The sequence below is a fragment of the Halyomorpha halys genome, unplaced genomic scaffold, assembly GCF_000696795.3.
Source record: "Halyomorpha halys isolate HHAL.00 unplaced genomic scaffold, Hhal_1.1 Scaffold1866.1, whole genome shotgun sequence".
Classification (NCBI taxonomy): Eukaryota; Metazoa; Arthropoda; class Insecta; order Hemiptera; family Pentatomidae; genus Halyomorpha; species Halyomorpha halys.
The window spans coordinates 175,748-202,929 of NW_027110110.1; the positions used below are offsets into that span (position 1 = coordinate 175,748).

General features: G+C 30.8%; 1 protein-coding gene across 3 annotated transcripts in view; it reads right to left on the minus strand.

Annotated features, from left to right (window-relative positions):
• Positions 1–27,182, minus strand: part of jus (julius seizure) — a 165,762-nt gene that overhangs the window by 16,423 nt on the left and 122,157 nt on the right. For all 3 annotated transcript variants that reach the window (XM_067048185.1, XM_067048184.1, XM_067048183.1), the window contains exons 3-4: positions 2,458–2,598; positions 1,137–1,251 (exon numbers count right to left, since the gene is read on the minus strand). In XM_067048185.1, the coding sequence (XP_066904286.1) occupies positions 1,137–1,251; positions 2,458–2,598 (256 nt within the window). The remainder of the gene's footprint in view (positions 1–1,136; positions 1,252–2,457; positions 2,599–27,182) is intronic.

Sequence of the window (27,182 nt, forward strand, 5' to 3'; positions counted from 1 at the left end):
TAAACTTGTCCTTTTAAGATTATAATTGATAAGGTATTAAAACTCTTTGAATGATATTTAATAAAAAAATTATTTTAGGATGCTAACTGTTATTTGTTGAACACGAATAGGAGTTCCCAAAGTGGGTGCTGAGGCACCCTGAGGTGCCGCAAGCGAATGCCTTTTTCTCTAAATATTAAAAAATTAATTAAATTATAATAGTTAATGTTCATTCGAGCATTTACTTTGCACTATTTTTTCTTATTTTACTGCATACTCAAATACTCTAAGGATAATTGTGGTGACATTTTGATATTTTTTAGTTTGGGAACCTCTGAACTAGAAAGTAGATTGAATATATTAATGTTTTTTTTCTTCCATTTATTTTCGAAAGTCATATTTCACAATACAAGTCCGAGTTAAGTAGCTTTAAGTAGTAAAGTAGCTTTTCCTGGACGAATGAAAATTGTATTTCTTGCTTCCTTTTTATATCATATTATCCAATTTGCTCTTGTTGTTAAATCCTCTACCGTAATACAGGATCCCACCCTTCTAATCTCTATATACGTCCCCGTAAAACCGCTGTTTGACAAATCCTTTATTGACTTCGGTACCTCCTTATATAATTCTCCTTCTTCCCTATCACCCTAATTCACAATTCACTGTTCATTTCCACATTTAAATTCTATCTCATCGCCTTTCACTTATCTTTCTAAATAATCATAGATTATAATTTTAACATTTGGAAAAACATTGGTTTATGACCTACTACTTGACCAAATTATTATGGTGCAGTAATCATTCGACGCTAAATTTAATGCTGTAAATTTTTTTTAGTATAACTTTTCGCTTATATAGAGTACAACTTTTAGGATTTTTAAGTAAAAAACAAAAATTAGAAGAAACTAATTTTTAAAACTATTTGCACATGTATGTTTTATGGGGTGGGTGTTAAGCATCGGGCACCTTAATCAGGATTAAGGCCATGCACCTGATATAGCTAACTCTGACCCCATTTTTTAAAAATGAGTATCTGACTAGATTAATCGGTCTCGAGAAATGAAAAGTAAGGAATAAATGTTAGTAGGGTAACAATACCAAAATAAAATTAAATGGAATGCATTCAAGTTAGTAGGTGAGGATAGTGGGGTACTGACTTGCTGAAGAGGCGAAGTACGACACAGATGATGATGAACATAAGAGCCATTCCCACCAGGACTCCGATCATGGTAGGATCCACGTACCTCTCCGGCTCCCAGGGTACGTTGTCCGCTGCATAAGTAATTAAAAATAAGACATTAATTAATAATTACACATATCTAATTAGAAAGAAGAGCCATTAACCAGTTATTAAACATTAGCTAATTGGAAATACAAGCCATTAATTAGTAATTCAACATTACCTAAATGGAATGGAAAGTCATTAATTAGCAATTGAACATTACCTGATTGGAATATTATGCCATTAATTAGTTATTAAATATTACCTGATACATTATGCCATTAATTAAAATACTTTGAATCTTATCTAAACCAGAACACACAATGTTAAGATTTATGAGTTATTGATTGGAAGTGTGTTTTAGAAATAAAGTAGTAAAGTAATAAAGTATTTGACGTGTGCCGACGTTTTGACCTAAATTATAGGCCTTCATCAAGGATAAGATCAATAAAATATTAGAATAATAGAAATTAAAAAGATAAATATTATGGAATTACAAAATAGAATATGAGAAAATATAGATAGAAGTTGAATAAAATACAGATGTATATGAAATTAAAATAAAATTTAATTTCAAGTTTTCAATTTATAGTTCAAAAGGGTTTGTTAGTATTTTTTATTTATTTTTATTAACATTTTATTATTTCTTGACTTTATTTCAATATCCAAAAGTTTCGGGGAGTTTACTCATCATCTATTTCATTCATCTACCTAAATTATTGATGGACATACCGCTACATTCATCATAAAAAGAATCACAACTGAGGATCAAAAATTTTTCATGAGAGCAATTTGATAATACTTCTGTTCCCTTGCGGCCGGGAACGCAGTTACACTTATGACGTTTTTCTACAGTGTTCTAACTGCCATTGGGTACATTTGTGACTCCATAATTCAAAAATGCCGAATTTTGAGTTGTAAAACTTTTCTATAATCGCAGGGTTATTTAAACCCAGTTTAAAAAAAAAATGCAATAATAGATGAAATGGTGCAAAAAGATGAACATAATAAAAATTAGACCTAATTGTTGAGACAGTTAAAACAAATAAGAAAATACTCATGATAAAAAATCAACTTATATTAAAGTTATATGAAATAAATTCTTCTTGAAAAAAATTAATATAAAACCCAACTAGAAATACTAAATAAGAACGTAAGTCAGTTTCTATGAAATACATAAGAATAAGAAATATTCATTACTAAAGTTGTCCAATTGTATGTTTATAATAATTTAATAATATTAATAACCAACTGACCGATACACTCTAATTGGTTCTTCTTGTTGAGGGCTGGTTTCATCTCGAACCTGCAGGAGCACCTGTTGTCCCGGCATTCCGTCTGCTGCACTCGCATCTCGCACTGTTCGTGAAAGAAGCATGTTCCGTTGATGTCCACCTCTGCAACATCGCCATGTCATTAAATATATTTAAACTATTAATTTGATATTGTTTAATTTTGAAGTTAAAAAAAAAAGAAGTCATAATTTGAAATAAGAATATTCTCCCTCTTTAAGAGTTGTTTAAAGAAGAAATCCTACAAGTTATGTTGATAAATGTTTGCGCATTATAACGTGTTACTAAGTTATTGGAAATACCTCTCCATTAGTATTTATGCAGACTTACTTCGTAAAAGTCAAAATTGTAGTCTCAAATTAATAAATATATGTAAATTTTTCTATTTAAGAACCAGAGAAGTTTTGAGACAATTATAATAAACATTTTTTGCCGATTTTTTTTATCCTTTATAAAAATTAAAAGACTCATTTTTTTTTAATTTATGAAATTTCCTATCACATGTTAAAATTTTAAGCCGCTTACAATTAATCTAAAAGTATAAACAAATTTTAGACTAATTGTAAGCGGCAAGATTATAGAACTCCTCCCTCATAACTGAGCTGCGCGGTGGGTGGTCAAGTCGAACCACTAACGGATTGGTAAAAAAAATTCTGATTGCTAGATAAAAAAATTCTGTTTTCTTGAAAACTATTTCTATTACATATGAATACAACAGGCTCTTTGACTAGTATGCCCTGTATTATGTGTGTTATAATTTATTTTCTATTATAAATCTCCCCACTCTGTGAAAATTTCTGTATTACTGTGGTCAACATTAATGGCTGATTTTCCCTTCGTAATTTTTTATTTTTAACAGCCTGCGTCGAGAAAACGTCTCGGCTAGATTTCGCAAGATGATATTTGAATCAGTTTTCAAGCCTAAAATGAAGAATGGAACTCTTCTTGCCCAGGGCTCACCCTCCCCCCCTGTAATAGGAAATCATAGATTTAGGATGACTTTAGTGTATTAAGTATTTTAATTATAACTATGTGAAATTATTTTAATTTTAATTTTCTTGGATTTGAGAGAAAATAAAAACTATAATAAAGAAAGCATGTCGACATTCTTCATCCCTGTGTGCCGTTAATTTATTGTTTGAGTAGTAATGAGAAAAATGAAATCTATGAATGAAATGTGATGGCTTCGTATTATACGCCAAGAAACTGATTATACTATACATTAATTATATCAAGATCTGGCTCAAAATATCATATCTTTGTAATAGCAAGAACAAAATAGTACGAGAATACATGTGTAGGTTTTTTTTATTTAATAATTTAACAAATATATAATTGGATAATAATGTTCGATTAGAAAGAGAAGAAATATTTTCACGTAAAGTATACCCTGCTAGTTCAGAGAAGGAGAGAAGCTATTTGTTGAGGCTTTGGAGGTGTGATAGGATTCCTGTCAGAGCTATCCGTTAGCTAGGAAGCTAGGATCAGGTCGTAGGACGTGCTTTCAATACTGATGGTAAACCGTCTTGTATAGTTATTATCCCTTCTCTTTTCATGCAATATTTCATCTTCTTTTGGCCCTTCTCCGAAATGAGGTAAATATACGTCTAGGGGGGAGGTACACAGAGAAGGTCAGGGAGAAAGGAAGATACCACCCCCTAGAAGTAAAAAAAAATTTTTTTTTAATTAAACAATTGTAATAGTTAATAAAGTACTGCTATAATTAGGTATAATTTTCTTAAAATTTTGGTTTCATTCCAGTAATACGACCATGGTTTATCCCCTCTTCCTAGTTTTAATCCTGAGCACGTTCTTGTCTAAGATACAAAAAATGTGTTAAAATCGATTTCAAAGATGGATTAATCCTTCGTAAAATCCTCAATGCTCCTTTGTCACAAATAAAATCATCCCTAAAGACGACGTTCCTTAATGTTCCATATGTAACCGATCTAGCCCGAACCAGATATCAATCCTTTCATTATAAACTTCCTAATCATCAAAACCCTCTAGTTTCTAACCTTGTTTCTTCTTCTATTCCTGATAATCCTCCGATGCGCCTGAAAAGAAGATGGCCTCGAGACCTTCTAATGTAGAAGTATGATTATAGTGCTACCAATGGGTAGTTTCTCCACACGCCTGTATCACTCCATTTTGAACTTACATGAAATTTACTTAATGTGTTTTTATGTAAATACAGTTGTAAGTAGCAATAAGTAAAAAATGAAAAAAAGATGGGTTAAATCTGTAAGTTAGCGAATTTTATTATAACTGTAATAATGAAAGGAACTGAAATATCTAAAAACCATATCCATATCTAAAACCATAAAAAAATATATAAAACCATATCTCGTTGTTAGTAATGATAAACAATTAGTAAATATAAAATATTGAAGAATTTGATAATTAACCAAAGGAAGAAATAAATGTTTTTTCTTGTTTCTATGATAATAACCATAGACGATCAGATTTTATTTTATATCATCCTTAATATTGATGAAATAGCTTTATTGAAAGATTAATTAATCTTAAAATAGGAGTGAAAGTTATGTGAAGAGCACACCACCAGAGACTTTTTCTGATATGTTCACTTAACTTCGAATATAAGATTCGATCAACAAGTGCCCTCCGTTAATTCTTATATTGGCCGAAAAAAAAATGTTTTACAAAAATAAATTATGTTACTTCATATTTTTTATGAATTTTAATTTTTACCAAACGTTTTCTAAAAACTGGTTTTATTTTTATTTTTCAATCATATGTACCTATCCAGCTAAATAAGGTATGACCCTGTCTTAGTTTCTCTCTTATTTATTTATTTTCTTCATGAATGAAATATTTATTGTTTGAATAGCTATTGCATTTCAGTGTTTAAGAGAGTATATTAAATTTTTTCACGTTTATTATAATAATTTAATTTCTCTGAAATCTGGAACCAATAACTATCCTTTTCTAAGTTAGAGATCTTTATGAAAAAAAAAAAAAAGACTTCTTAACCTCAACTCTCTTAACTGAAACAATTACAGAACAGATAGTCTAGCACTTAGCTTTAAACAAATACGTTCTATGAATTGTTTTATTCTCATCTATAAGAAAATTGAAGGTAACACTGTAGAACCGTGTTAGGTGTATCTTCGAAAATCGATAGATCAGTTTTAAGAAACTAATCTGATTGAGCCCCCCCCCCTTAAAAGAGATTGATCCTTCTCCTTTTAACCTGCAAATAGGAAGGGGATGGGCTGTTAGGAAGGATTGGTGGAGGGGAAAAGAGGTTACCAAATCTGTATCCGGTCGACTAACTCAATACTTTTTTGACCCTCATTTAGTAATTAAATACTACGAAAATATATTTATAAAATATTAGTCTTCATTCCATTATAATAAGAGGGTACTCCCAAAAGGTAAGACCTCATTTTAGAAAAAACAAATAGCTGAACAAATTAGGAATTGCTTTTATTAGTATAATATTTACATAATTTTAAAGGTTGAAGATCTCTTTATTTTTCTACGTTATCGCCACTTCTATCTATGCATTTTTGAAGCTGTGAGTTTTTTTTATGCCCATGCCGTACCCGCCGTTCCCCGCCACGTCCTTGAGGAATTGAGCCTCATTGCACTCTGTGCTGTCGAGGTAGATTTTCTGACTTAATGCGACTGGAAGACTGTTCTGGACTGTTGTTAGGGTATCTAATAATGTTATGGAGACCTTAACAGGCATAAAGTAGCTGCTATAATCTTACCGACAGACTGTGTTTTGATTTTTGCGGACTTTATTCCTGTCACATCGTCTGGACTTGGCATCCAATAGAAAATATTGGACTGAGATGAAGAGCTTTCTCAAAGACGTGCCGAGGAAGTGATATGACATCACCATAAAAAAAAATCAGAACGTCATCAAAAATACATCGACTAAAGTAGGGACTATTTTGAAAAATAAACAAAATTGCAAAGTTTATAATGATATAAATATTATAGAAAAGAAACAAGGGGGGGATACTTTTAAAATATGGGAGATCTTACTTTTGGTATCACCCTCGTATTTAATGGATTGAAATTATTGGTAGTTTTTTTAGTACCTTCTTCTACATTTCTGAAACACGAGGAGGAGGGAAAGTTTATCCTATAGGTTACTATTCTATTCTAACCAGGAGTTTGAGTTTTTAATGCCAACACGAAAAAAAGTCATCCCGTACAGGTCTAAATCGAATGGCTCCGCTGCCGTTACGAGACTGCGTAACCTTCACCTACAAAGGCCTAGAACGTTTTTATGCAAGCACTAGAACATAATTTAGCACAAGGACATTTTTGTACATTAAATTATAATATTATAACATGATTTGGTTTGGTCAAGTTCTGATTAGGTTTAGAATCCAGCCTTAGAAAGAGTATTGCTTTTTGGGAAGCACATACTCTATTTCTTGCTGCCATCGTAAATTCCAATTGGTGAACTAATATTTCATTAAAGCTGTGATTCGGAACACAGAGTGCGGGCCACACTCCGGTCATAAATCTATTATCCGTTGCAGTCGGCGCGGGAAATCCCGTATTAATAACGTCGGGAATTGACTAGAATTCTCCACTAAGAGCTAATAGGCAATTCACTGCCCCTGATTATTGCTGACCCGCAACTTTATTATTCCTTCCGATTTGTTAACATCAAGGTTTATCATGAAGATGGTCTGAGTGTGGGTTATTGTTAACATGTAAGAGGATGAAACACTAAAATATTCGATAAATTACCATGTACTTATGGTAGGCTACGTATGGTAAGTACTCTGATTTTCATTAAATGCAATATTTACGATGACTTAATGTAGCACATCTCACATCAATAGAACTAAAAGATACTTTTATTCAATTTTTGGCTATGTAACGTGAATCATAAAATTTTAAATTTTGAGGTAAGAGGTTAAATTATTTTTTTTTTTGTTGGTCAATTGTGAAGGTTCATTACTGAAAATAATAAACACAAAAAAAGGAAAGAAGATGATTCTAAATTTAGTAATATATATATATATATAAGTTACGGACTGTCAGCTGACGGGTCCATATCAGCTGATCGAGAACAGCTGACCTATTGTATATATATAGACGGACAGGCTCCGCAAATAGATCAGTATTTTACAGCAGTTCAAGCGAGTTAGATCTTTTTCCTTCTTCTATTTTTTGACATTGTGCTTTCGCCAATACTTAACTTATATATATATATATGTACAAAGTAACTTTATTTAAAATAAAGTGATGGAAATATGGACAGATAAGAGTGACAAAGAAATTTTAACATCTGGGAAAGATAGTAGCAATAACGGTTTGGAGAAAGAGAGCAGAAAAGATAAAATCATCAAGTTGGCTAAGTTTCGCAACAGGCGATATTTACAATACGATAAAACCTATAATCTAACGCAAAAATAATACATTACAACACGGTCATAAATCCAGTAAATTTATACGGAATGGGGATAACATGTCTCCCCTAGCCTGGAAAAATTATTGAAAATAGAGAGAAGGTTCCTGAGGAGAATCTATGGGGCCAAGAAAACACAAGCTACAGGTTAAGACCCAACCAGGAAATCTACAGGGAGATAAATGACCTGGAAACCGAAATAAGAATCAGAAGACTGAGATTATACGGGCACATGATGAGAATGGACTAGAGCAGACTGAACGAGAAACTCTTTGACAGAATCCGTGTATACAAGAGCGTAGGAGGATATGTGAAGTAAATGAGAGAGGAAACCAAAAAAAAATGAAAATAGCAGACAAAGACTACCTGGATAGAGAATAGTACGGAAAAAAATCTATGTTCTTCCAGCAAATAAAGAAAAACGGAAGGATACTTCGTGGTCGGAAGAGAGGAAGCAAAGGCACGCAAAAATGATAAGAAGATACTGAGAGAGAAGAAAAGCAACAATTGATGGAAAAAGTGTAAACTAAAATAAAAGTGGGTTTTTTTTTGTTTTGTTTTTTTATGACTTTTTTAAAAATAATTTTCATTTTCTATATTTACTTACTATATTTTCATATGTATTTTATTATTTGTTCTTTCCTCTTGCTTAATTTTGTTATTATTATTTTTCTCATACAGCCTTTATCTTCTTATAATTCTTAGACCATACATGTCTGTCAACACTATTTATGTATCCATAATGTTATTTCTTTTCTAATCATTCTGTAATTGTTTTTATTCATTTAAGTTGCTATCTTATTTTTTTGTTCCTAGCCCTGAAGAAGGCTTGAAATTATGGCCAAAACGTTGGGACTAATAAATAAGTGTTTACTTATTTGTGTTTTCACTGACCGCACCACTCAACTATCTTTTCCTTATTTAATATTATAATATAAAATACTGATTAAAAGTGTCGTATCCGTTGAAATTATCATGAAAATAGTTAATTTCTAAGCTTTGATCGGAGCATTTTAGTTTAGCCCTATCAGAGGCAAATAATATAAGCATAATGAAAAATGAAACCAAGAGATAGTGATAGTAAAAAAACCAAACGAACAAATTAAAAACAAAAAATAAAACATTTATTTTTATTTTACTTTTAAATTACACGTTAAATGTAAAAGTGTCCCATCAGACCTTTACTCTCCGTCGTAAACCTCTACTCTACTGCTGTTCTGTATCTTTTTTTAATATTATACTAGAACCTTTTAAACAGATTCGCTACTTAGGACTCCATCTTGACAAGAGACTTACTTGGAACAACCTTACTAGATGGAAACGACAAGAAACAGCTCGTAGATTCCGATTATTACAACACCTACTTGACAAACGCTCTAAACTTCCCATTTCCTATCGCCAGCTGGAATAACCCCTCCCTATTCCTAGTACGCTTACGGTAGACTCATGCCATCATTGATGACACCGCCTTCAGCGGACCCGGCAATTTATCTTATAATGCCACTCTGGCAAACCAAGATCAATATTTGCCTGCATATATACATCCATTTTTATTGTATATATTTAATTTGTTTACGTTTATTTTTCTAGGTCAGAAAAAAAAAATCCCATTTACTACGCAAAACTCTAATGATAGATAATCAGACCTATTTGGACATACGGGATTAAGCTTTGGGGCTTCATCAAGTCCGTATCCAATCTTGACAATCCTAAACCCTCCGTAAAATTCCTTGAAGGTACTCTTTATTTATTTTTTTTTTTGGCTAAGACTATTGGAGTCCTATACTGCCTAACCAAGGTTGAGGGACAAAGTTTTTCATTTTGTGGGACCACTACTTAATGAAAACAGTCAACGCCCCAGGCCTGATTCGAACCGGCACCACCAATAGACATCAATTGGTAAGACTGTGCTTAACCACTGAGCTAGGGGCGGCCCAGATGTTCCTAATTACGTCACAAATAAACTCACCCACAAAGACCTCATCATCCCATTAGTTGCAGATTTGGCCCGAAATAGACACACCTCTTTTCATTCCAAAATCCTTATCCACCCTAACCCATTGGTTCTTCATTAAAAAGTCTTGATAATCCTCCGAGGTGTCTAAAAAAAAGATGACCATGAGATCTTCTGATTAAAGTAAAGACTGAACTACCACCATTTGATGATTCCTTCTCAAGACTGTTATGTGTTATGAAACATTTATCACCTTCACTTATTGTATTTTTTTTTTTATGCAGTTGTAAATTTCACTAAATACATAAAAAATGTACAAGTGGTTTACTGGCAGTAATTTTCTAGCTCTGGTGTCTCTTCATATCATATAGTTTTCGAGACAATGCAGAAATTAAATTATTTAAAGCTTGTTGTGATACGTTGTCGCATTCTTCTCTTGTCCGTTCTAGTGCAGCGTGCTGTAAATGTTTTATATTCTGTTCATACTGTACTTTATTTGCAGCATACGGCAAAGTATGCTTTATGTCCTGTCTACACTGTGCTTTTTTTGCAACATGCTTTATATTCTGTCCAATTCCAGGAATTCGCCTCATGTTTTTTTGTATGTGTATCCAACACCTGTGGATTTCCTTTCTTCATTCCGCGCTTCTCTTATAATCAATAAGTCAGAACGTAGTAGACATGTTTAAAAAAATTATTCACGTTTACAGAAATTGAAGGATTAGTTCGAGATCTTCATCCACCGATTATAATTTTCTATTTTGGTCTATTTATAATTTTCTATTATGATCTGATATTTTCTGAAATAATGGTTCGTTATTAAATAATTAATAATTTATTGAATCCATTATGGTTTTAAAATGCTAAAAATTAAAAAAAAAATTGGCTTTTTTTAATTCACGTTTACAGAAATTGAAGGATTAGTTCGAGATCTTCATCCACCGATGATAATTTTCTATTTTCATTATGATCTGATATTTTCTGAAATAATGGTTCGTTATTAAATAATTAATAATTTATTGAATCTATTATGGTTTTAAAATGCTAAAAATTAAAAAAAAAAATTGGCTTTTTTTGGTATGCTTTTCTGAGTACCTAGCAATTTTTAAATTTTTTTTTGTGGATTAATAGTAGATATCAACATATTGCCGATTGTCAATAGTGATAATAATGAATAGAATATAAGAAAATTGTAGATAATAGTTCTACATTCTAACATAAATAGTATAATTTAATTTGTAAAAAAGTAAACTTTTTTGGTAAACTTAAAATTTATAATTGGAGGAGGATAGCCCGGGTGGCGGTGAATAAAGGTATCAAAATAGTAAAAGAAAACTTTTTATTGTTAACCAACGTTTCGCCCCACTTTGTAGGGCTTCATCAGGTCTGTAGAATGAATTTATGCTACCAAATGACAGTAACGACTTTTCTTATAGTTTTCTTTCTACTATTTTGATACCTTTATTGACCGCCACCCGGACTATCTTCTTCCAATCTACTTAATACGGTCAACTATCTTCTTCCAATATAATTTATAATGAAAGAGTGAAATTAATTGTTAAGGATACTTTTATATTTTAGGGTAAATGGAACAAGTTAATTCTTCGTTACTTTCAATAATTTTTATATGGAATATATAGTAAGGAGAAGTACACAATTAAGGAGATCTTGCACAATTCCAGCTAAAAAAGTCACACACTGAAATTACACATTTAAGGCGAGTATATGCCTGGAATGTTACAGATACATTTTCGATGAAATCTACTGACCAGAAGTGCCACTTAGAATCAATTTTACATATTGTTTTGGAAATTTCTCAGAAAAGGCTCTAATAATTTTGATTAAACAACGATCTTCATTTTCAGCTAGCGTTTTTTATTTCATTTAAATCTTTTAACAGGGCTTGAATGCCGAATTTAAAAAAAAAAATCTTAAATTTTTCCGTTAATTTTGTATATTTGGAAGAATTAAAAATTTTGCATTGTTAGCAGTAATAAAAAAAAGTATAAATTTGAACTTTGAAAGAATTTGATTATTACCTAAAGAAGACAAATGAAGAAAGAGAGACGGCATTTTAGAGGTTGAAGAATCAGAGATAGCCGAGCGTGCCTGGCCATTTATTTTTACATATATTTGTTACTTTTTATTTATATTTGTTTTTGTTTTTTTTATGTATTAATATATATCTATTATATGACATATATATTACGAGTTCATATTCTTATTTATTTAAAATGAATATGAGTTGTATTTTGTATTTTAGGTGCGTTTTATTTATGTTAAAGAGGGGGAAAAGAAGGAAATAGAAAAGTCACATTGAGTTGAAAAAGAAAATATATATAAAAAAGAAAAAAAGAGGGATTAATAAAAGAAATAGAAGAAAAAAGTAATGAAAGAAAATTAAAAGATAAAAGAACCAAAGTGATGAAACAAAAAAAAATAGGGGATTAAAAAAAAATAGAAGAAAAAAGTAATGAAAGAAAATTAAAAGATAAAAGAACCAAAGTGGTCAAACAAAAAAAAAAGTCATTTACTATTATTATATATTGTTTACTTTTTATACCTGTTGTAAGATTTTAAGAAAAATTTTCTGATTAAAGTTGAATAAGTATGCTGTGTACTGAATGAACTTGGGCAACACAACTTTGTTGTTTTTGAATAAAGTTTTTCTCTAATAATGTTATTTAATTAATTTATTATTTTTCTTAACTGGTGCTACACACAGCGAAGGAGCAAGTTCACCTGCAACTTCGACCACCAGTCATCTCTACTGTGATTCGGCGTTGGAACTTAGCAATAGCCAGTTTCCGACTTCTAGCATCCAGCAAATTTAATTAATTTAATAAGTATTTTTATTAATTTTTTTTCAACATTCAATTAAAATATATATTTTAACGTGCATGAATTCTGCTGAAATTTTATATGAAGAAACTAAAATTTAAATTTTAAAAATTCAGTAATTTAACTGAAAGTAAATGTTATTTTAGTCTATTTTTATCGTAAAAGCGATACTATTTACATAAAATATTTTGTAATAAAAATAATTTATTAAATTAATTAGTAATTCGATATTTTAAATGTATTAATTGATTTAAAGCCACTACTTGCTCCAGTAATTCTTAGGAAGTGAAGCTATCGCACTGGTTACCAGCCTATTCTTTGCAGAATATGGCTTAACGTTTCTAGATGTATTGTCCAAATAAGCTTCATACTCATTTGGATCAACATAATATTTCAAAACGTCTGACATTTTGAATAGATTGTGCATTTGCTATACTTGAAGCTTCTGCAATGATCAATAAATAATCGTAAGTGCTGGCGAGGGACCACTTCAGCCCTTTACGATGAATAAATCTTCATCCCTTAAAGACATTTAGCTCAGCCCCGAAAATGTATTGCTGTTACATTTTACGAGGCTGATTAAATATTTACTCTATGAGGATTATAGTTCAGGAATAAATATAGGATAGCCAAATCCGGCTTATAGTTCGGTATCATTTCTCTGCATAGAGAATGAATAATCTTTTTTGCCTAGATCAGTTGAAAAACATAATAAATTAAGCTTGTGAATGATTTCAGTGCTCGAATATCCATCTCCTTACTCGATGTCAAAAACATTCCGTTCAGAAATTGTTCCTTCTAATATTAAACAATTCTACCGGGAACATATGGAATATTTAAACAAAAATGTAACTATTCGCCCTACCAATTACTTCTTATTATTAATAAAAAAAAAAAGAAAACGTATAATATAAACGTTTAATAAATTGCTGTGTACGATTCATCTTCGGGATCCCAAGAGACGCCTCTGTTTCCCGTTTTTATGCAGAGTAGAAGTGGCTTTATCCTTCCTACCGTCGTATTCCCTGGCATCCTTCATCTTCCAAGTCATCCAATCCCCCCGTCCTTCATACATTCCCGAGCTCCTTCAATTCAAATCCTCTATTCGTCCACCGAACCCCGCTGCCTTCGATAGATCGTTCATTATCCGATCCTCATCCCTGTGGAGCTCTATCCCTTCTAACATCCGTCGCTCCAATACCCTCACTACCTTTAAATCCCGCCTGTTCAATCATTTCTTATCCATTCAGATCACCTAAAGTTGTAAATATTTATATAAAGTATTATATCATTCTTAATTATTTTTACATCATTTTCTTTTTTTTTTATGTATTTATTTTTTTTATTGTCCAACTGATTAAAGTAAGAAAGTAATATATATAATTATTTTTTTTATAATGACTATTTATATTTCTTTATATTTTTGTTTAAGTATCTATGTGGCTCCTTAACCCTAATCTGTCTATTTCTATGTATTATTCTAAAGGGACTAGTCCCGGAATAAATAAAATATTATTATTATTATATAAACAATACCGTGAGTTGAATTTAGATGGACAAGATTCAAGGCCAAGTTATAGTTGTTCTGATGTAAAGTTCTTATATTAGAATGAAAGATTATTAATATTACTTTTAATATAAAAAATTTAAGGAAGGTGGAGCAACCAAGTAAGGCTACCCGAATGATACATCCAGTTCTGGGTGGTTTACAGATAGCAAGCATCGAGTCTTTGTAGCCATAATGCAGTCTATCCTGACATACGCTTCAGAAACGTGAACAATGAACCCGTTTGTACTCAAAGGTACTGGCAGTTAAGCGTTGGAGCTCTGCACTGACTAGTTAGGGCAATCCTTGTTGGAACGCTTAGAGCTTTCCGCTGACTTGTTAGGGCAATCCTCGTTGGAACGCTTAGAGTTTTGCACTGACTTGTTAGGGCAATCCTTGTCGGAACGCTTAGAGCTTTCCGCTGACTTGTTAGGGCAATCCTTGTTGGAACGCTTAGAGCTTTGAGCTGACTAGTTAGGGCAATCCTTGTTGGAACGCTTAGAGCTTTCCGCTGACTTGTTAGGGCAATCCTTGTTGGAACATTTAGAGCTTTGCGCTGACTAGTTAGGACAACTACTAGTTGTTTATAAAAGTAAATTTGCAAATCCGAAATCGTTATTAAAAGAAAAGTGGAATTTATCAATTAATTATATAAACGTGATATATAGATACATACATAAACAGTTATAGATAGATATATAGGCAAATGTAATTAAATTTACACATTTTAGAAAAATAGATTTTTAATTAATAGAAAAAGAGATTTTTTTTATATCAATTAACGACCTAGACAATTAAAAACATCAAGCAAAAACATCATTAAAATTATTTTTAATTGTTAAAAAAAAGGGAGGAACAATTCTAATTAGTGATATAACATTTATAAAGATCAGTTGATGTAATGAGGCCCTCTCCTGTTAATGATCTGGCTTTTCGGTTAATTACCTTATTAATGAGGAAAGCAATTTGGAGTTTTATCCTTTATTCCATTGCGTGTGAGAGTTTATTCCATTATATTTAGGTTATTATTCGTTTTAATAAACAATAAATCATAGATAATGGTTATGTCAATGATATTAAATAAAAAAAAAATTATCAAACTGTGGAAATATTTATTGGATGTATTAAATAAATTTAATCTACTTTAAAAAAAAATTTGATAAGCTTTTTCTTACGTAAGGTTTCTCAAAGATATTGATTTCTCAAAGATAAAGAACACCGAATGAAGAATGAGATCAATTTTTAGATTTTTAAAAAATAAAATCTATTAGCGTGTGTAACTAATTACTGGATGCCTGTTTATTAAGGAACTTTAGTCTACCTGTTGCATAGTACAGCTGAAAAATTGACTCATTTTCTAACAGAATTAATTATTCAATTGGGCGCCATATCATAAATCAACGGATTAAAAAGCAACATTTCATAAATATGTTGTATAGGAAGGACGTACTGAAATATCAGTAGTTAGTGAATTTATTTTGAAAAATCTATATCTCAAAAACCATTTGACGTACAGCTGTCTATTAGCACTCAAATTAAAGCTAGTTTAATGAGCTATAAAGTAGTTTATGCCATTTATTTTCGTAGAAGTAGTAGTTTTCATGAAAGTTGCAAAAATAAATTGATTTATAGTTGTTCGGACAAATTTTCATTTGCCAAATTTATATTCATGTGTGAATATCATAAAAACTACTACTCCTACCAAGATAAGTGTCATAAACTACTTTATAGTATGTTAAATTTCCTTTATTTTGAGTACTGGCAGACATATGTGCGTCTAATGGATCTAGAGATATATTTTTTCAAAAATCCAACATTTTATACAAACAACTAGAAATTAACATTTTGTGAGTTTATTTTGTCAAATATCATAAAAACTACTACTCCTACAAAGATAAACATTATTAACTATTTTATAGTAAATTTAACTAGCTAAATAATCTGTACGTCACATAGTTCCTGAGATATTGCTTTCTCAAAATAAATTAGCTAACTACTAATCTTTCATAAGATTTTTAAGAAATTTTGCTTTTTAAAAAGCTATATCTCGAGAACTATTGGGCATAAATAGCTCTTTTAGGGCTAATATTTTAGAAAATTTACTCTTCTTTAAATAATGTTCTCTTAGATTTTCGAGTGTTGTTGGTAGTTTTTAAGATATATAGCTCCGAATGAAAAAGTAATTTTTTTTATTTAACATTTATTATTTATTTTTTGTTTTGAACAGCCGCCATTTTTTATTCCCCCTACCTATACTTGGCAGACTCATTAATTTTGACTATTAATTGTACATAGTTTTCATTACAGTGATTAAAAATTGAGGTGAGATAACTGCCTTTTTTCTTTTCTTGGGCTCTTGTACTATAAGGTGTGTTAGCATCGATTCAGTAAGCATTTTATTTTTATTATTATGTATAAAACATGAAATGCATCATACAAATATGTGTAAGTATTTTTAGTTTATTATTTAACTGGAAAAAATCCATAAAAATATCTTCATAAGAAGAAACTATTATCATTAAGACAGTCAAAAAGAAAGAAAAATAGTTATAAACTATTTTGTCCTCGTTGTTGATCGCAGCTCTCTGCATTTCCTTCTTATTAACTTAAGACCAATCAGCTATTTATATATAGTCCATATTGAATGGGAAGTGAATACACAATCGTGACATGAGAACTTGAGGGACAAACGGTTGACATGATCTGTTGATTCAAAGCGGAAAATCGATAGGGGACAAACAGTTCAGTAACAGGCACCTTTTTGAATATTTTAGGGCACGTGCAAAGGACGACATATTACAGCCACGTGTCATCATCCGCATTTCACATCATACAGATATCTTGAATAATTCCTTTTCCTTTGACCTGAATTCATGTCTGAGTTGGTAGATTTCAATCGACTATATCTATACATTTCCACTCTTTTATCTTGCTCGACGGTAAAAGTAAACGTACCACGTAAAAAAGTACACGTTTTCCTTTTTTAATTTCTAAAACGACACAGCCATTTTAGCCAAGCATGGCGACCCAGCACAAGCCTCAGAAAAATTAAAAATACATCTAGCTCACATCCATGAATGGTGTATCAAATGGAAAACAGGGATAAACATTGAGAAATCAGTTCAAATTACTTTTACGCTCCGTCGTGGTCTATGTCCTCTTGGTTTTTCTAAACGAACGAAGTTTAACCCGGACAGATACAGTAAAATACCTTGGATTGACATTAGACAAACGACTTACATGGACTTCCCACATAAAAATAACAAAACAAAAGCTTAATTTCCGACTTAAATTATTATTTCATCTTTTAAATAAACGATCAAAATTACCACTTTCAGAATAACTAAAGATTTATACTTACCTTCTCAGACCAATTTGGACTTACGGTGCACAAATTTACGGATATGCCAAAAAAACTAACTTACTGAAACTGCAACAGTTTCAATCAAAATTACTAAGACTGATCAGTAGCGCTCCCCCCTACATCAGTAACAAGAACTTACACAAAGACTTACGAACTCCCTACGTACAAACAACCATTAAATCGTATAAACGGTTTCACGACGCACTTCCGACTTACACTAACCCTCTAATTCAAGGACTATCAACACGAGACTTACCAGAGACGACGTTTACGAAGGAGCTGGAATAGGGACCTCTTAAATTGATTTTTAAATTTTAATTTTAATGGAGAGGCATCATTGGATGACCTTAACCTTCATGCCTTTTTTTTTTTATTATTATTTTTTTCTCTCTCTCTCTACATCTCATTCGCTGGTTGTAAAAATATTTTTACAGTTGTGAATAAACTAAATAAAGTAAAAAAAAAATTTTTCTAAAAGTAAATCGTGAATAAAATTACAGCTTTTAAAGGATCCACCTCATTACAGTTGTTTAGATATGTTTTTGAAATCAGTTAAATAGTGACAGTTTTACAAATAGTATCGGTATTAACGTGGAGGAAAATATAATTTTGATTAAATCCTATCACTGTGACTGTCTCACTAACATTAATAATATAAAAATATGTTGCTGTAAAACACTAAATATTGTAGAAAAATATAAATATCTAGATGTTACTGTTTATAATAATTTTTCTTGGAAACCACGCATAGTAAATGTTTTAAAAAGATTAAGAGTATGTTCATATAAAATTTATTACCTCCAAGTTGTAATTAACAGAGAAGCTTTAATAATGATGTACAGAGCATTATTTGAATCGATATTAAGATATGGGATCGAATGTTATTGTACCAGTATTGATAGTCATTTATCAAAACTTACAATCTACAAATTCGAACATAACACACCGTAATAATAAAATAGAAAATTTAAAAATCGTTGGTACTTTTCCACATAAACTATTTTATTTTTATAGAATTATCTTAAAATTTATGGATAATAATTTATTTAGAAAAGAAATAATCTAAAAATGTTAGAAAAAAAAATTATTTTTATCATATTCTGTATCATCTTGTTTTATTCTCATTATTATATTAATTCACTAAATGTAAATTTTCAGCTTTATTATTCACTTCAGAATCCTTTCAGTTTTTATTATTATTATTTTTTTAATTAAATTTAATTTGATTTTTTTTTAATAATTATTATTTTATTTTTATTTTAGTAGTTGTTAACTAAATTATTAATTGTATCACTTCGACTTATCTACCTTAAAAATTATATGGTCTCTACAACGCTCTTATAATCAAAACTGTAATATTTACATTTCACTTATGCCTATCATTTAATATGTTATTTTAGCACCGAACGATAGATGTCATCTGGTCGGATCATGTTGGATGTGATTTTTTTAATGAATAAAGTAAAAATATTTTCTTTACTCCAGCTCCCCGCCAGTTGGGTTTGTGAAATATCGTTCGTCGCTGCTGTGGAGTAGAGTATATGAAAATTGTGGTGTATTTGTGAGTGGCAAATGGTTTTGTTTACCGAACTATCTTGTTTTCTTCTAGCGGTTTTCTTTTACTTATAAAAGGGGTTTGCTCTTGCCATTGGCGAATAATTACGGGTTAATTACATAGGTGATGAACCTATTCCATAAAGGGCTCCACATTGTTACCCAAATGATCGCCTTTAAAATTTAGGGTTCTGCAGTACAAAAGAGAAAGTCTTAATGGAGTATTATAATAATGGAAAAATCATCATTTACATTATTTCAAATATTATTGTTGGTGGAATTAATTTAAATCTCTGAGTTTTATTTATAAATTATTTTTGTTTCATCAATGATCTGTGACTTGGAACATTCTGTTCTTGTAAATGTATCTTATATATATATTTTTGGTCTGTTAAGCATGTTATTTATTAAAAAATATAACCATGTTTTTTAGAAATCCTTCCCAACCTATTTAATGGTGAATTTGGCTCTTCAGCTTGTAAACTTGGCCGAGCATTGATTTAGACATGAGTTATAATAATTAAAAAAAAAATTTAAAAATTAATAAAAGCACTGAAATCTGTCTGATCACGTGTCTCTATGTTTTATAAGGTTTTTAAATCCTACCTATAAATGAAATATACCTTAAAGGATATATTTCAGGAAAATTTCCTCTTTCCTTAAGCCTGGCTTTTTCAAGCAGAGGCCCCTCAGATTACAAGTTTTCTTTTCCTACATAAATAAAAGTCGGGGATATTTCTCGCCTGTCAGCCGATTTCTCCTATCGTATTATTCTTCGCTCCCTTTTCGCATTCCTTTAGGCTTATTATGGTTCGCAATACCAAGCTACGGCGTTTTCAACACTCTAAATAATTATTTATTTATCATATATTCTATATATGTGTAATTATAAAATTAACCATTAAGAATCTACCAGTAAAGGAATATATTATAAAATATTAATTCTACCATAGAATATTATCATTAATTATAATTTAATCGAATTGCTAAGATTATAATAAAAATTTACCGAACTGCTGAAATTAAAATTAGAAAATTGTGAAGACTTTAAAAAAAAAAAATTAACCGAATTACAAAATTAGATACATTTAGAAACTGTAGGAATTATAGTACTAACAGAGTAGATAAAAATATTAAGAATTAAAAAAATAATATCATTTCCTCTCATTAAAGAAACTTATTTATTGTTTAACTATTTATTTATTGCTACTTACAACAGTAGTTACATAAAAATACATCAAGTAAATTTCATGTAAGATCAAAATGGAGTGAAACAGGCATGTAGAGAAACTTCCCATTGTTAGCACTCTAATCATATTTCTACACTAGAAGGTCTCGAGGTCATATTCTTTTCAGACGCTTCGGAGGATTGTCCGGAATAGAAGAAGAAGCAAGGTTAGAAACTAGAGGGTTTTGATGGTTAGGGAGTTCATAATAGAAGGATTGATATCTGGTTCGGGCTAGATCGGTCACATATGGAACATTAAGATCTTTATAGATGATTTTATTTGTGGCAAAGTAAGGAGCATTCAGGATTTTACAAAGGATTATGGATTGTAAAAATTTGATACGAGAGAAATTCGAAGGTTTAGTGGAGTCCCAAAGCTCAAATCCGTATGTCGAGATAGGCCTTATAATTGTCACGTAGATCAGTCTTTTGTAATGAATTGGAAGTTCAGACCGTTTGTCTAGTAGGTTATGTAGTAGTCGAAATCGACGTGCAGTTTCCCTTCTTTTTAGTCTTGTGTGAGGATATCAGGTTAGTCGTTTGTCCAGATGTAGTCCAAGGTAGCGGATTTGTTCTACAGTGGTAAGAGCAACATTATAAAGGTTAAAACTACAAGGCAGTCAGTAGATTTACAATGAAGGATAAAGGTGATTTGATGGGATTTATTTTGATCCTCCAATCACGGCACCATTATTCGAGGGTTGCGAAATGGGATTGGAGAGTTTGGGATGCAAGTAAAGGGTTGTTATTAACTGCAAACACATATTTTTCATCACCGTAAGTGGTAAGGGTAGTGTTAGGATTGGTTGGGATGTCAGCTGTATAGACTGTGTAGAGGATGGGACCGAGGATACTACCTTGAGCAACACCAGCGGACTGAGAGAAGAGAAATGAATAGGAACCATTCTGTTTTACTTTGAATAATCTGTCAGTGAGAAAGGAACGGATAATGATAAAGTATGTAGGAGGTAGGAATTTACGGAGTTTATAAAGCAGTCCCTGGTGCAAGACTCGATCAAAATCCTGTTCTACATAAAGAAGACGAGACAACGTCTACCACACGATGATATTGCTCAATAGTGGAGTGGGATGTTCGGAATCCAAACTGGTGATTATTAATTTTCAAAACGGTAAAATATATTTGAATTTTCTAATAAATAATCATTTGAATTGAGAGTGAAGTTCTGGACCATTAATGAATTTATTTTAGTATTTATTTATATTCTAAAATAGATAAAGGTCCGCATTCATGAACGTTCATACTATAAATGACCAAACTAAAGTACACCTTTTAATCTCTCTAATCTAAGTTATGTTTCTATGAACGCTACTTTAAACTTTCCCTTACTAAGGCACCAATTGTTCCTTAGAAATTCCTATGAATAAAACAAGCGTTTATAAAACGATAATTTTGTTAAGGTAAGTTAAAGAAAATCTTAAAGTCTTCCTTAGGAACATTAATAAATACGGACCAAAATGGAATGGAACGCTAAGAAATTTTAACCTCTTAAACAGTCTATTAGTAATTTTTTTTAACTGTTAAATTATTAAAAACCATTCAATATCATAATTTCTGTTACTTGAACAGGATAGATCCTTAATAAAACTATTATAAGACGTAAATGGAAGCGTTTATGATACGAATTCCTATAAAAACTAAAACATTTGAAGCTTTCAGATTTTCTTAAATGTCTATAAAATGTTTATGTTAATTGAGAAATTACGTGTGAGAACCCACGCTATGCGAAATTTTAGCTTACAGTTATCCTCATTTATTACCCTATAAGTTCATTTCGTGCAATGATAAGCGTGTTTAAAAAAAGAAAATGAGAGAAGTTCAATGTTATGTTAATGACTTTTTTTTTTTACATTTTCGTTTTTGTTTTTTTTTAGTAAGTAATCAATACTACACCGAATTAAAATCTGATGTGTGGGATGAAAGTTCTCCGAGTAAATTGAAAGAAATCAAAAGATCAGTAAAACCATGGTCGACATCCTACCGCAACAGCCGCAAGGAGGAAGTTGCTCTGAGCCGCTTGAGAATAGGTCATACTCTCCTCACGCACTCTCGCCTGATCAGAAAACTTCCTGCGTGCAAATATTGTCAGTCCATTCTTACGATTAGACATATTTTCGAAGAATGTACTCACTATTGGCCAACAATAAACAGGATAGGACTGACCCCAAATTTATCAGAAGCTCTCACAGATGAGGAAGCTAACATTTTTTAAAATTTATTATTTTTATTTTATTTATTATTAATTTGATAGTTGATGACCAGAGGGTTTTACGTCTTTAAGCAACAATAAAAAAACATAAAAACAAATCTGAAAAAATCGGCTTTCATGGATAAAATTAGCTAAAATATAAAAGATTTTTCTACTAAAATTTTACTATTGTAAATTTTATGATTAAAAAAGCAAACTTAATCACTATATTTAATGTTAATCTATTGGCTTCAATGTCAAATTTAGAAAAGAATATAGAATTGATTTGGAATTTCAAGGGGAAATTGTCATGAACGATTTATTAAAAAGAAAAAAATTAATTTATGATTTTTATTATATCAAATTAATAGTGTAATTAACTTGGGCTATGATTATAATGTCATTAAAATGCTATATATGTACTATTTCACTGCTTTGCTTGAATAGTGACACATTTAACAAAAAAAAGTTTTAGTTTTATTTTTAACCGTCATTTTTCAGTAAAGATATTACCGTAGGCAGGAGTTGCTTTCTTTACATTAGTCCTATAGATTGTAGATTGCCAAAAAGTAAAGACAGTCTATGGTACGTTCCATTGAATACGATAGGTATTTAAATAAAAGACTTTTCTTTTGTCAAATGTGCGATACAAGTATAGACGATAACTTTAAAACAGACATAAGAAGTATGTATATGCAATAAAATTATTTAATTTATCCAGATAAAAAATTATTGGAGTATAACATTTGATGTTTGAACGGTTCTTGGTATTGTAATATAAGTCACATCACATTTATATCTTGTATATTTAATTAATAAAGTTGTAAATCTTAATGAATTGATGAAAAAATATATATCATAAACCAATCTGCTTATAATCAGAGAAAATTGTTAAAAACACATTGATTTTGAAACTTTCAAACATAAAATGACGTAATATCGAACCTTTTCAGATTTTTCACTTAATTGACATTTTCACTATTTCTCCTTTGTGCTAATACTTTTTTGAAATCAGGCTTTTTTAGAACTTTGCTTTTATTTTTAGGACATTTTGCTTTTCCATCTGGCTTTGAAACAACCTTACATCTAACGTAATTTAATTTTCAAAGGTCTTGGAGTAGTATCACGTGACAACTGGCTGAGGGGGTAGGGTCAGATCTTGGTAGTTTTCTTTAAAAATTTTCATTCAGCTTAACGCATTTAAAAAGGTCCTTGTTAAAAAATGAAATAAACATATTATTCCCGAAACGCTTGCGAAAGAGATGGGTCATAGATAATTTCAGGATAAAATACTTTTAGGGACTTTATTCCTTTAAACATGTTTGGAATTCAGCAACGAGAATAATTTTTCATTCAGCATAATATTTCGCCAAATAAACCGCATTGCACCATTGTTGCATTTTTCTGGCACTTGGAAATCCCAAAATCAGAGGAAATTGCTCTGAAGGGAAATCTTGGACCAACGATGATATTGGCAATAAAAAAACAATAATAATAACAATAAAAAGACAAAAAACAGAATGTTAACTAATATTTTGAAGGCAAATTTTTCTCTCATGCCACCACATTAGAGTTATGATATAAATAAAAATAAGTAATGATAAATGTGGAATCGAATATTTCTGCATTTGTAAATTATGTGAATATTTTTGGGATGCGGGATAGCTCAGTGGTGCTATTACTAACTCTCAGGCTCGGGTTTGAGTTTAACTGCGGAAGAAATTATTCTGTTACTATAGATGTAAGTCAACTCTGGGGGTTCAGGAGGTCTACTGGGCACTCCCATGCTTTATAGATTGGATATTCTTAATTGGAAGAAAAACCTTGCGTAATAACTAACAAATCGCCTCCTAGCACAATCTTGTTCAAGAAACAGTACTTCCTTACTTGACCCTTCACGAGTTGTGAGTTGTTTTTTTTATTTGTATGTAAATTTAAATTGGTTTGAGTTGATTTAAAATTTTTAAAAATAAAAAGTGACTTTGTACATGTAAAAAATGATAGTACAAGTAATCCTCCTCAGTAAAAAATATGTATGTGAAAAACCTACCTCAAGTTATAACTAATTAACAAACAGAATTCGGTACAAAAAATAAACAAATACCATAGCAAATAATATAATTGTTAATGAGGTGAGTGCAGTTAACCGTAGATAGGATGTGAGGAGATTGCCGAGAGTGTTGTTAGTATAAATTTTTAAAAAACTGGGCTTATAATCCAAACGAGATAACAACCATAAATAAAAGCATAAAAAACAGAAAGAGTACATCAAGAAAATTAAAAAGGATTTAAAAAAATATTATCAGAAGGTAATTTATAATATAGGCATAGTAAGTAATAATCCAAAAGAAGATTATTAAAAGTATTATTAATGAGGAAAAAAATCAATAAACAAATAAAAATAAAATATGTGAAAAATCAAACAGTGCTTTATGTAAAAGATGATAAAATGAAATCAACATAATTAAATATGTCTAGAAGATAACAATATAAATGATGTGAGAAGAATTAAAGTATGTCGTTGAAATGAGGAAAATAAAAAAGTGATATCTGAAGTTAAATAAGTCAAAAAGGTAATGTGCAGAAGTAAGGAACAGTGAACAAGGGAAGAATTAAAGATGGAAAAGAGGTAAGGGATGATAAGAAAGAAGAAGAAAATTAAAATCTTAGGGACTTACTTGACTCGAAGTAGATGACGGTTAAGTTTGCTGCTTTAAAAAGTACGTCAGAATAAAACGAAAGCTGATCTTTTATTAAGAATTGAACAAAGTGTTAGTAATAGTCTAAATTAAATAATTAAGGTAGAGGATAAGATTAAAGTTGTATTGGAAGATTTAAAAAATAATTCCTAATTCTTAAATAATAATGATTGAATGATAAAAAAATGAGCAGCATCAGGCAAATGAAGATAAATTAAGAGGTTAACCAAACAAGCAAATACTCGACCAGGATTAGTATTGTAGTAGTATAATATTGTAATATAGTAGTATTGTGGTTATTCCGAGGAGCTTAAAAATACTAATAAAGATTAAAAAAAAAAAAATTGGCTGCAACAAAAACATATTTATACAAAAACAACTTCTTTCCCTTCTCTTGATAGTGATAGTACGGGATTAGACGAATATTTTGCAATTAATATAATAAATAAATGGGAATTTGTTATCACCCCCTAATGAAAATTAATGCTACAACATAAACCGCCCCTGCTAACTAGATATTGTGAAAGCGAAGGAAGTTAAACCACCGCCAGCTTTATCGTCCATCATCCGTCATGTTTTGACCCACCCTTCCTGTTTACTCCCGCCAAATCCTATCGGGTGGTCGGAACTCCCGCCATTGCTATTATCAACAGAATATCCCCCTCCCCCCATTCTATTTTATCTCAGTCATTTATTTCGTCGATGTACACACTCGATGACATTTTGGAAATCCAATCTTCCTGTCAAATCGAATTCTCAAATGTATAAACTGAACGCGGGTGCTATAGCATTCATTTCTCATTCAGATGTCTCATGTATATCTTGAAGTATTGAATGAAAATTTCTTAGCTTATTTGAAGTGAAAAAGTCAGTGATAAAATGTGCAACAACTGGTAAAAACAAGTTGTCCACCTAACTAGTTATATAAACCAGTATTTATATAATAACTAGTATAGTAAAGTAATAATTTATAATAAATGAGATGAATACACCAGGCAAATTATAAATACCTATTTCGGCGTTTTTGAAAAGAAATGAATAATCGATCTTTATTCTTGGACATTTTGACAATATAGACAAATTTGGACAAGAGGTTTGGATTTTATTTTAAAATATCTTGCATGTTTTGTTTTATTTTTATATTTGGTTAATACATACATATATATTACAAGATACTCTTTGCCATGATTAGAGAATGTGAGATGACAATCCAACGTCGCAATCCAAGGTAGGGAATGGTGTTAAAATCTTCCGCCCCTGTTCATCCACTACGAATCTCTGCAGCAAGCAGCTCTTTTTGCTTTTTTTGGAAGGACATTACAATAATGCCATTCTTCTTCAATGCAGCTACGATGGTGGCTGAAGCTTCCTGTGCAAGGGTGAGAACCCGTTTAGGCCTGGGGCTAGGGGCATAGATTTTGCATACCAATTCTGTTGTGGAAATATGTGGTTCTTGACTTGATGATCAGTGAGTATATGCATTTCTGTTAAGTTCATTCCATAGAAACAAGATATATTTGTCTAATTTGTTCAAAGGTTGTTCATGGTTAAGTGGAATGTAAGATATCCTGAGCTTCTCGCCTTTTTTATCTTACCTTTTAGATGTTTTTTTATAAAGAAAATTTGGTGATTTACGAGGGCGATGTTACATTCTCTCAAGAGATCATATCACCTATAAAATTAATAGGGAACCTTGGATTTCTTCCCTCCCTCACGAAATCCGGGCCGGCTTATCTTACCTTTAAAACATTTACTAATTGCGAATTAGAGCAGTTTGAAAAAAACAAACATATATTAAGCTAAATTGTAAGATTAGCCAAAACTTTTCGCAAGAAAAATATTATTTAAATTAAAATACAATCAAAATTAAAAAAAAATCTCGATTGAAGTCTATT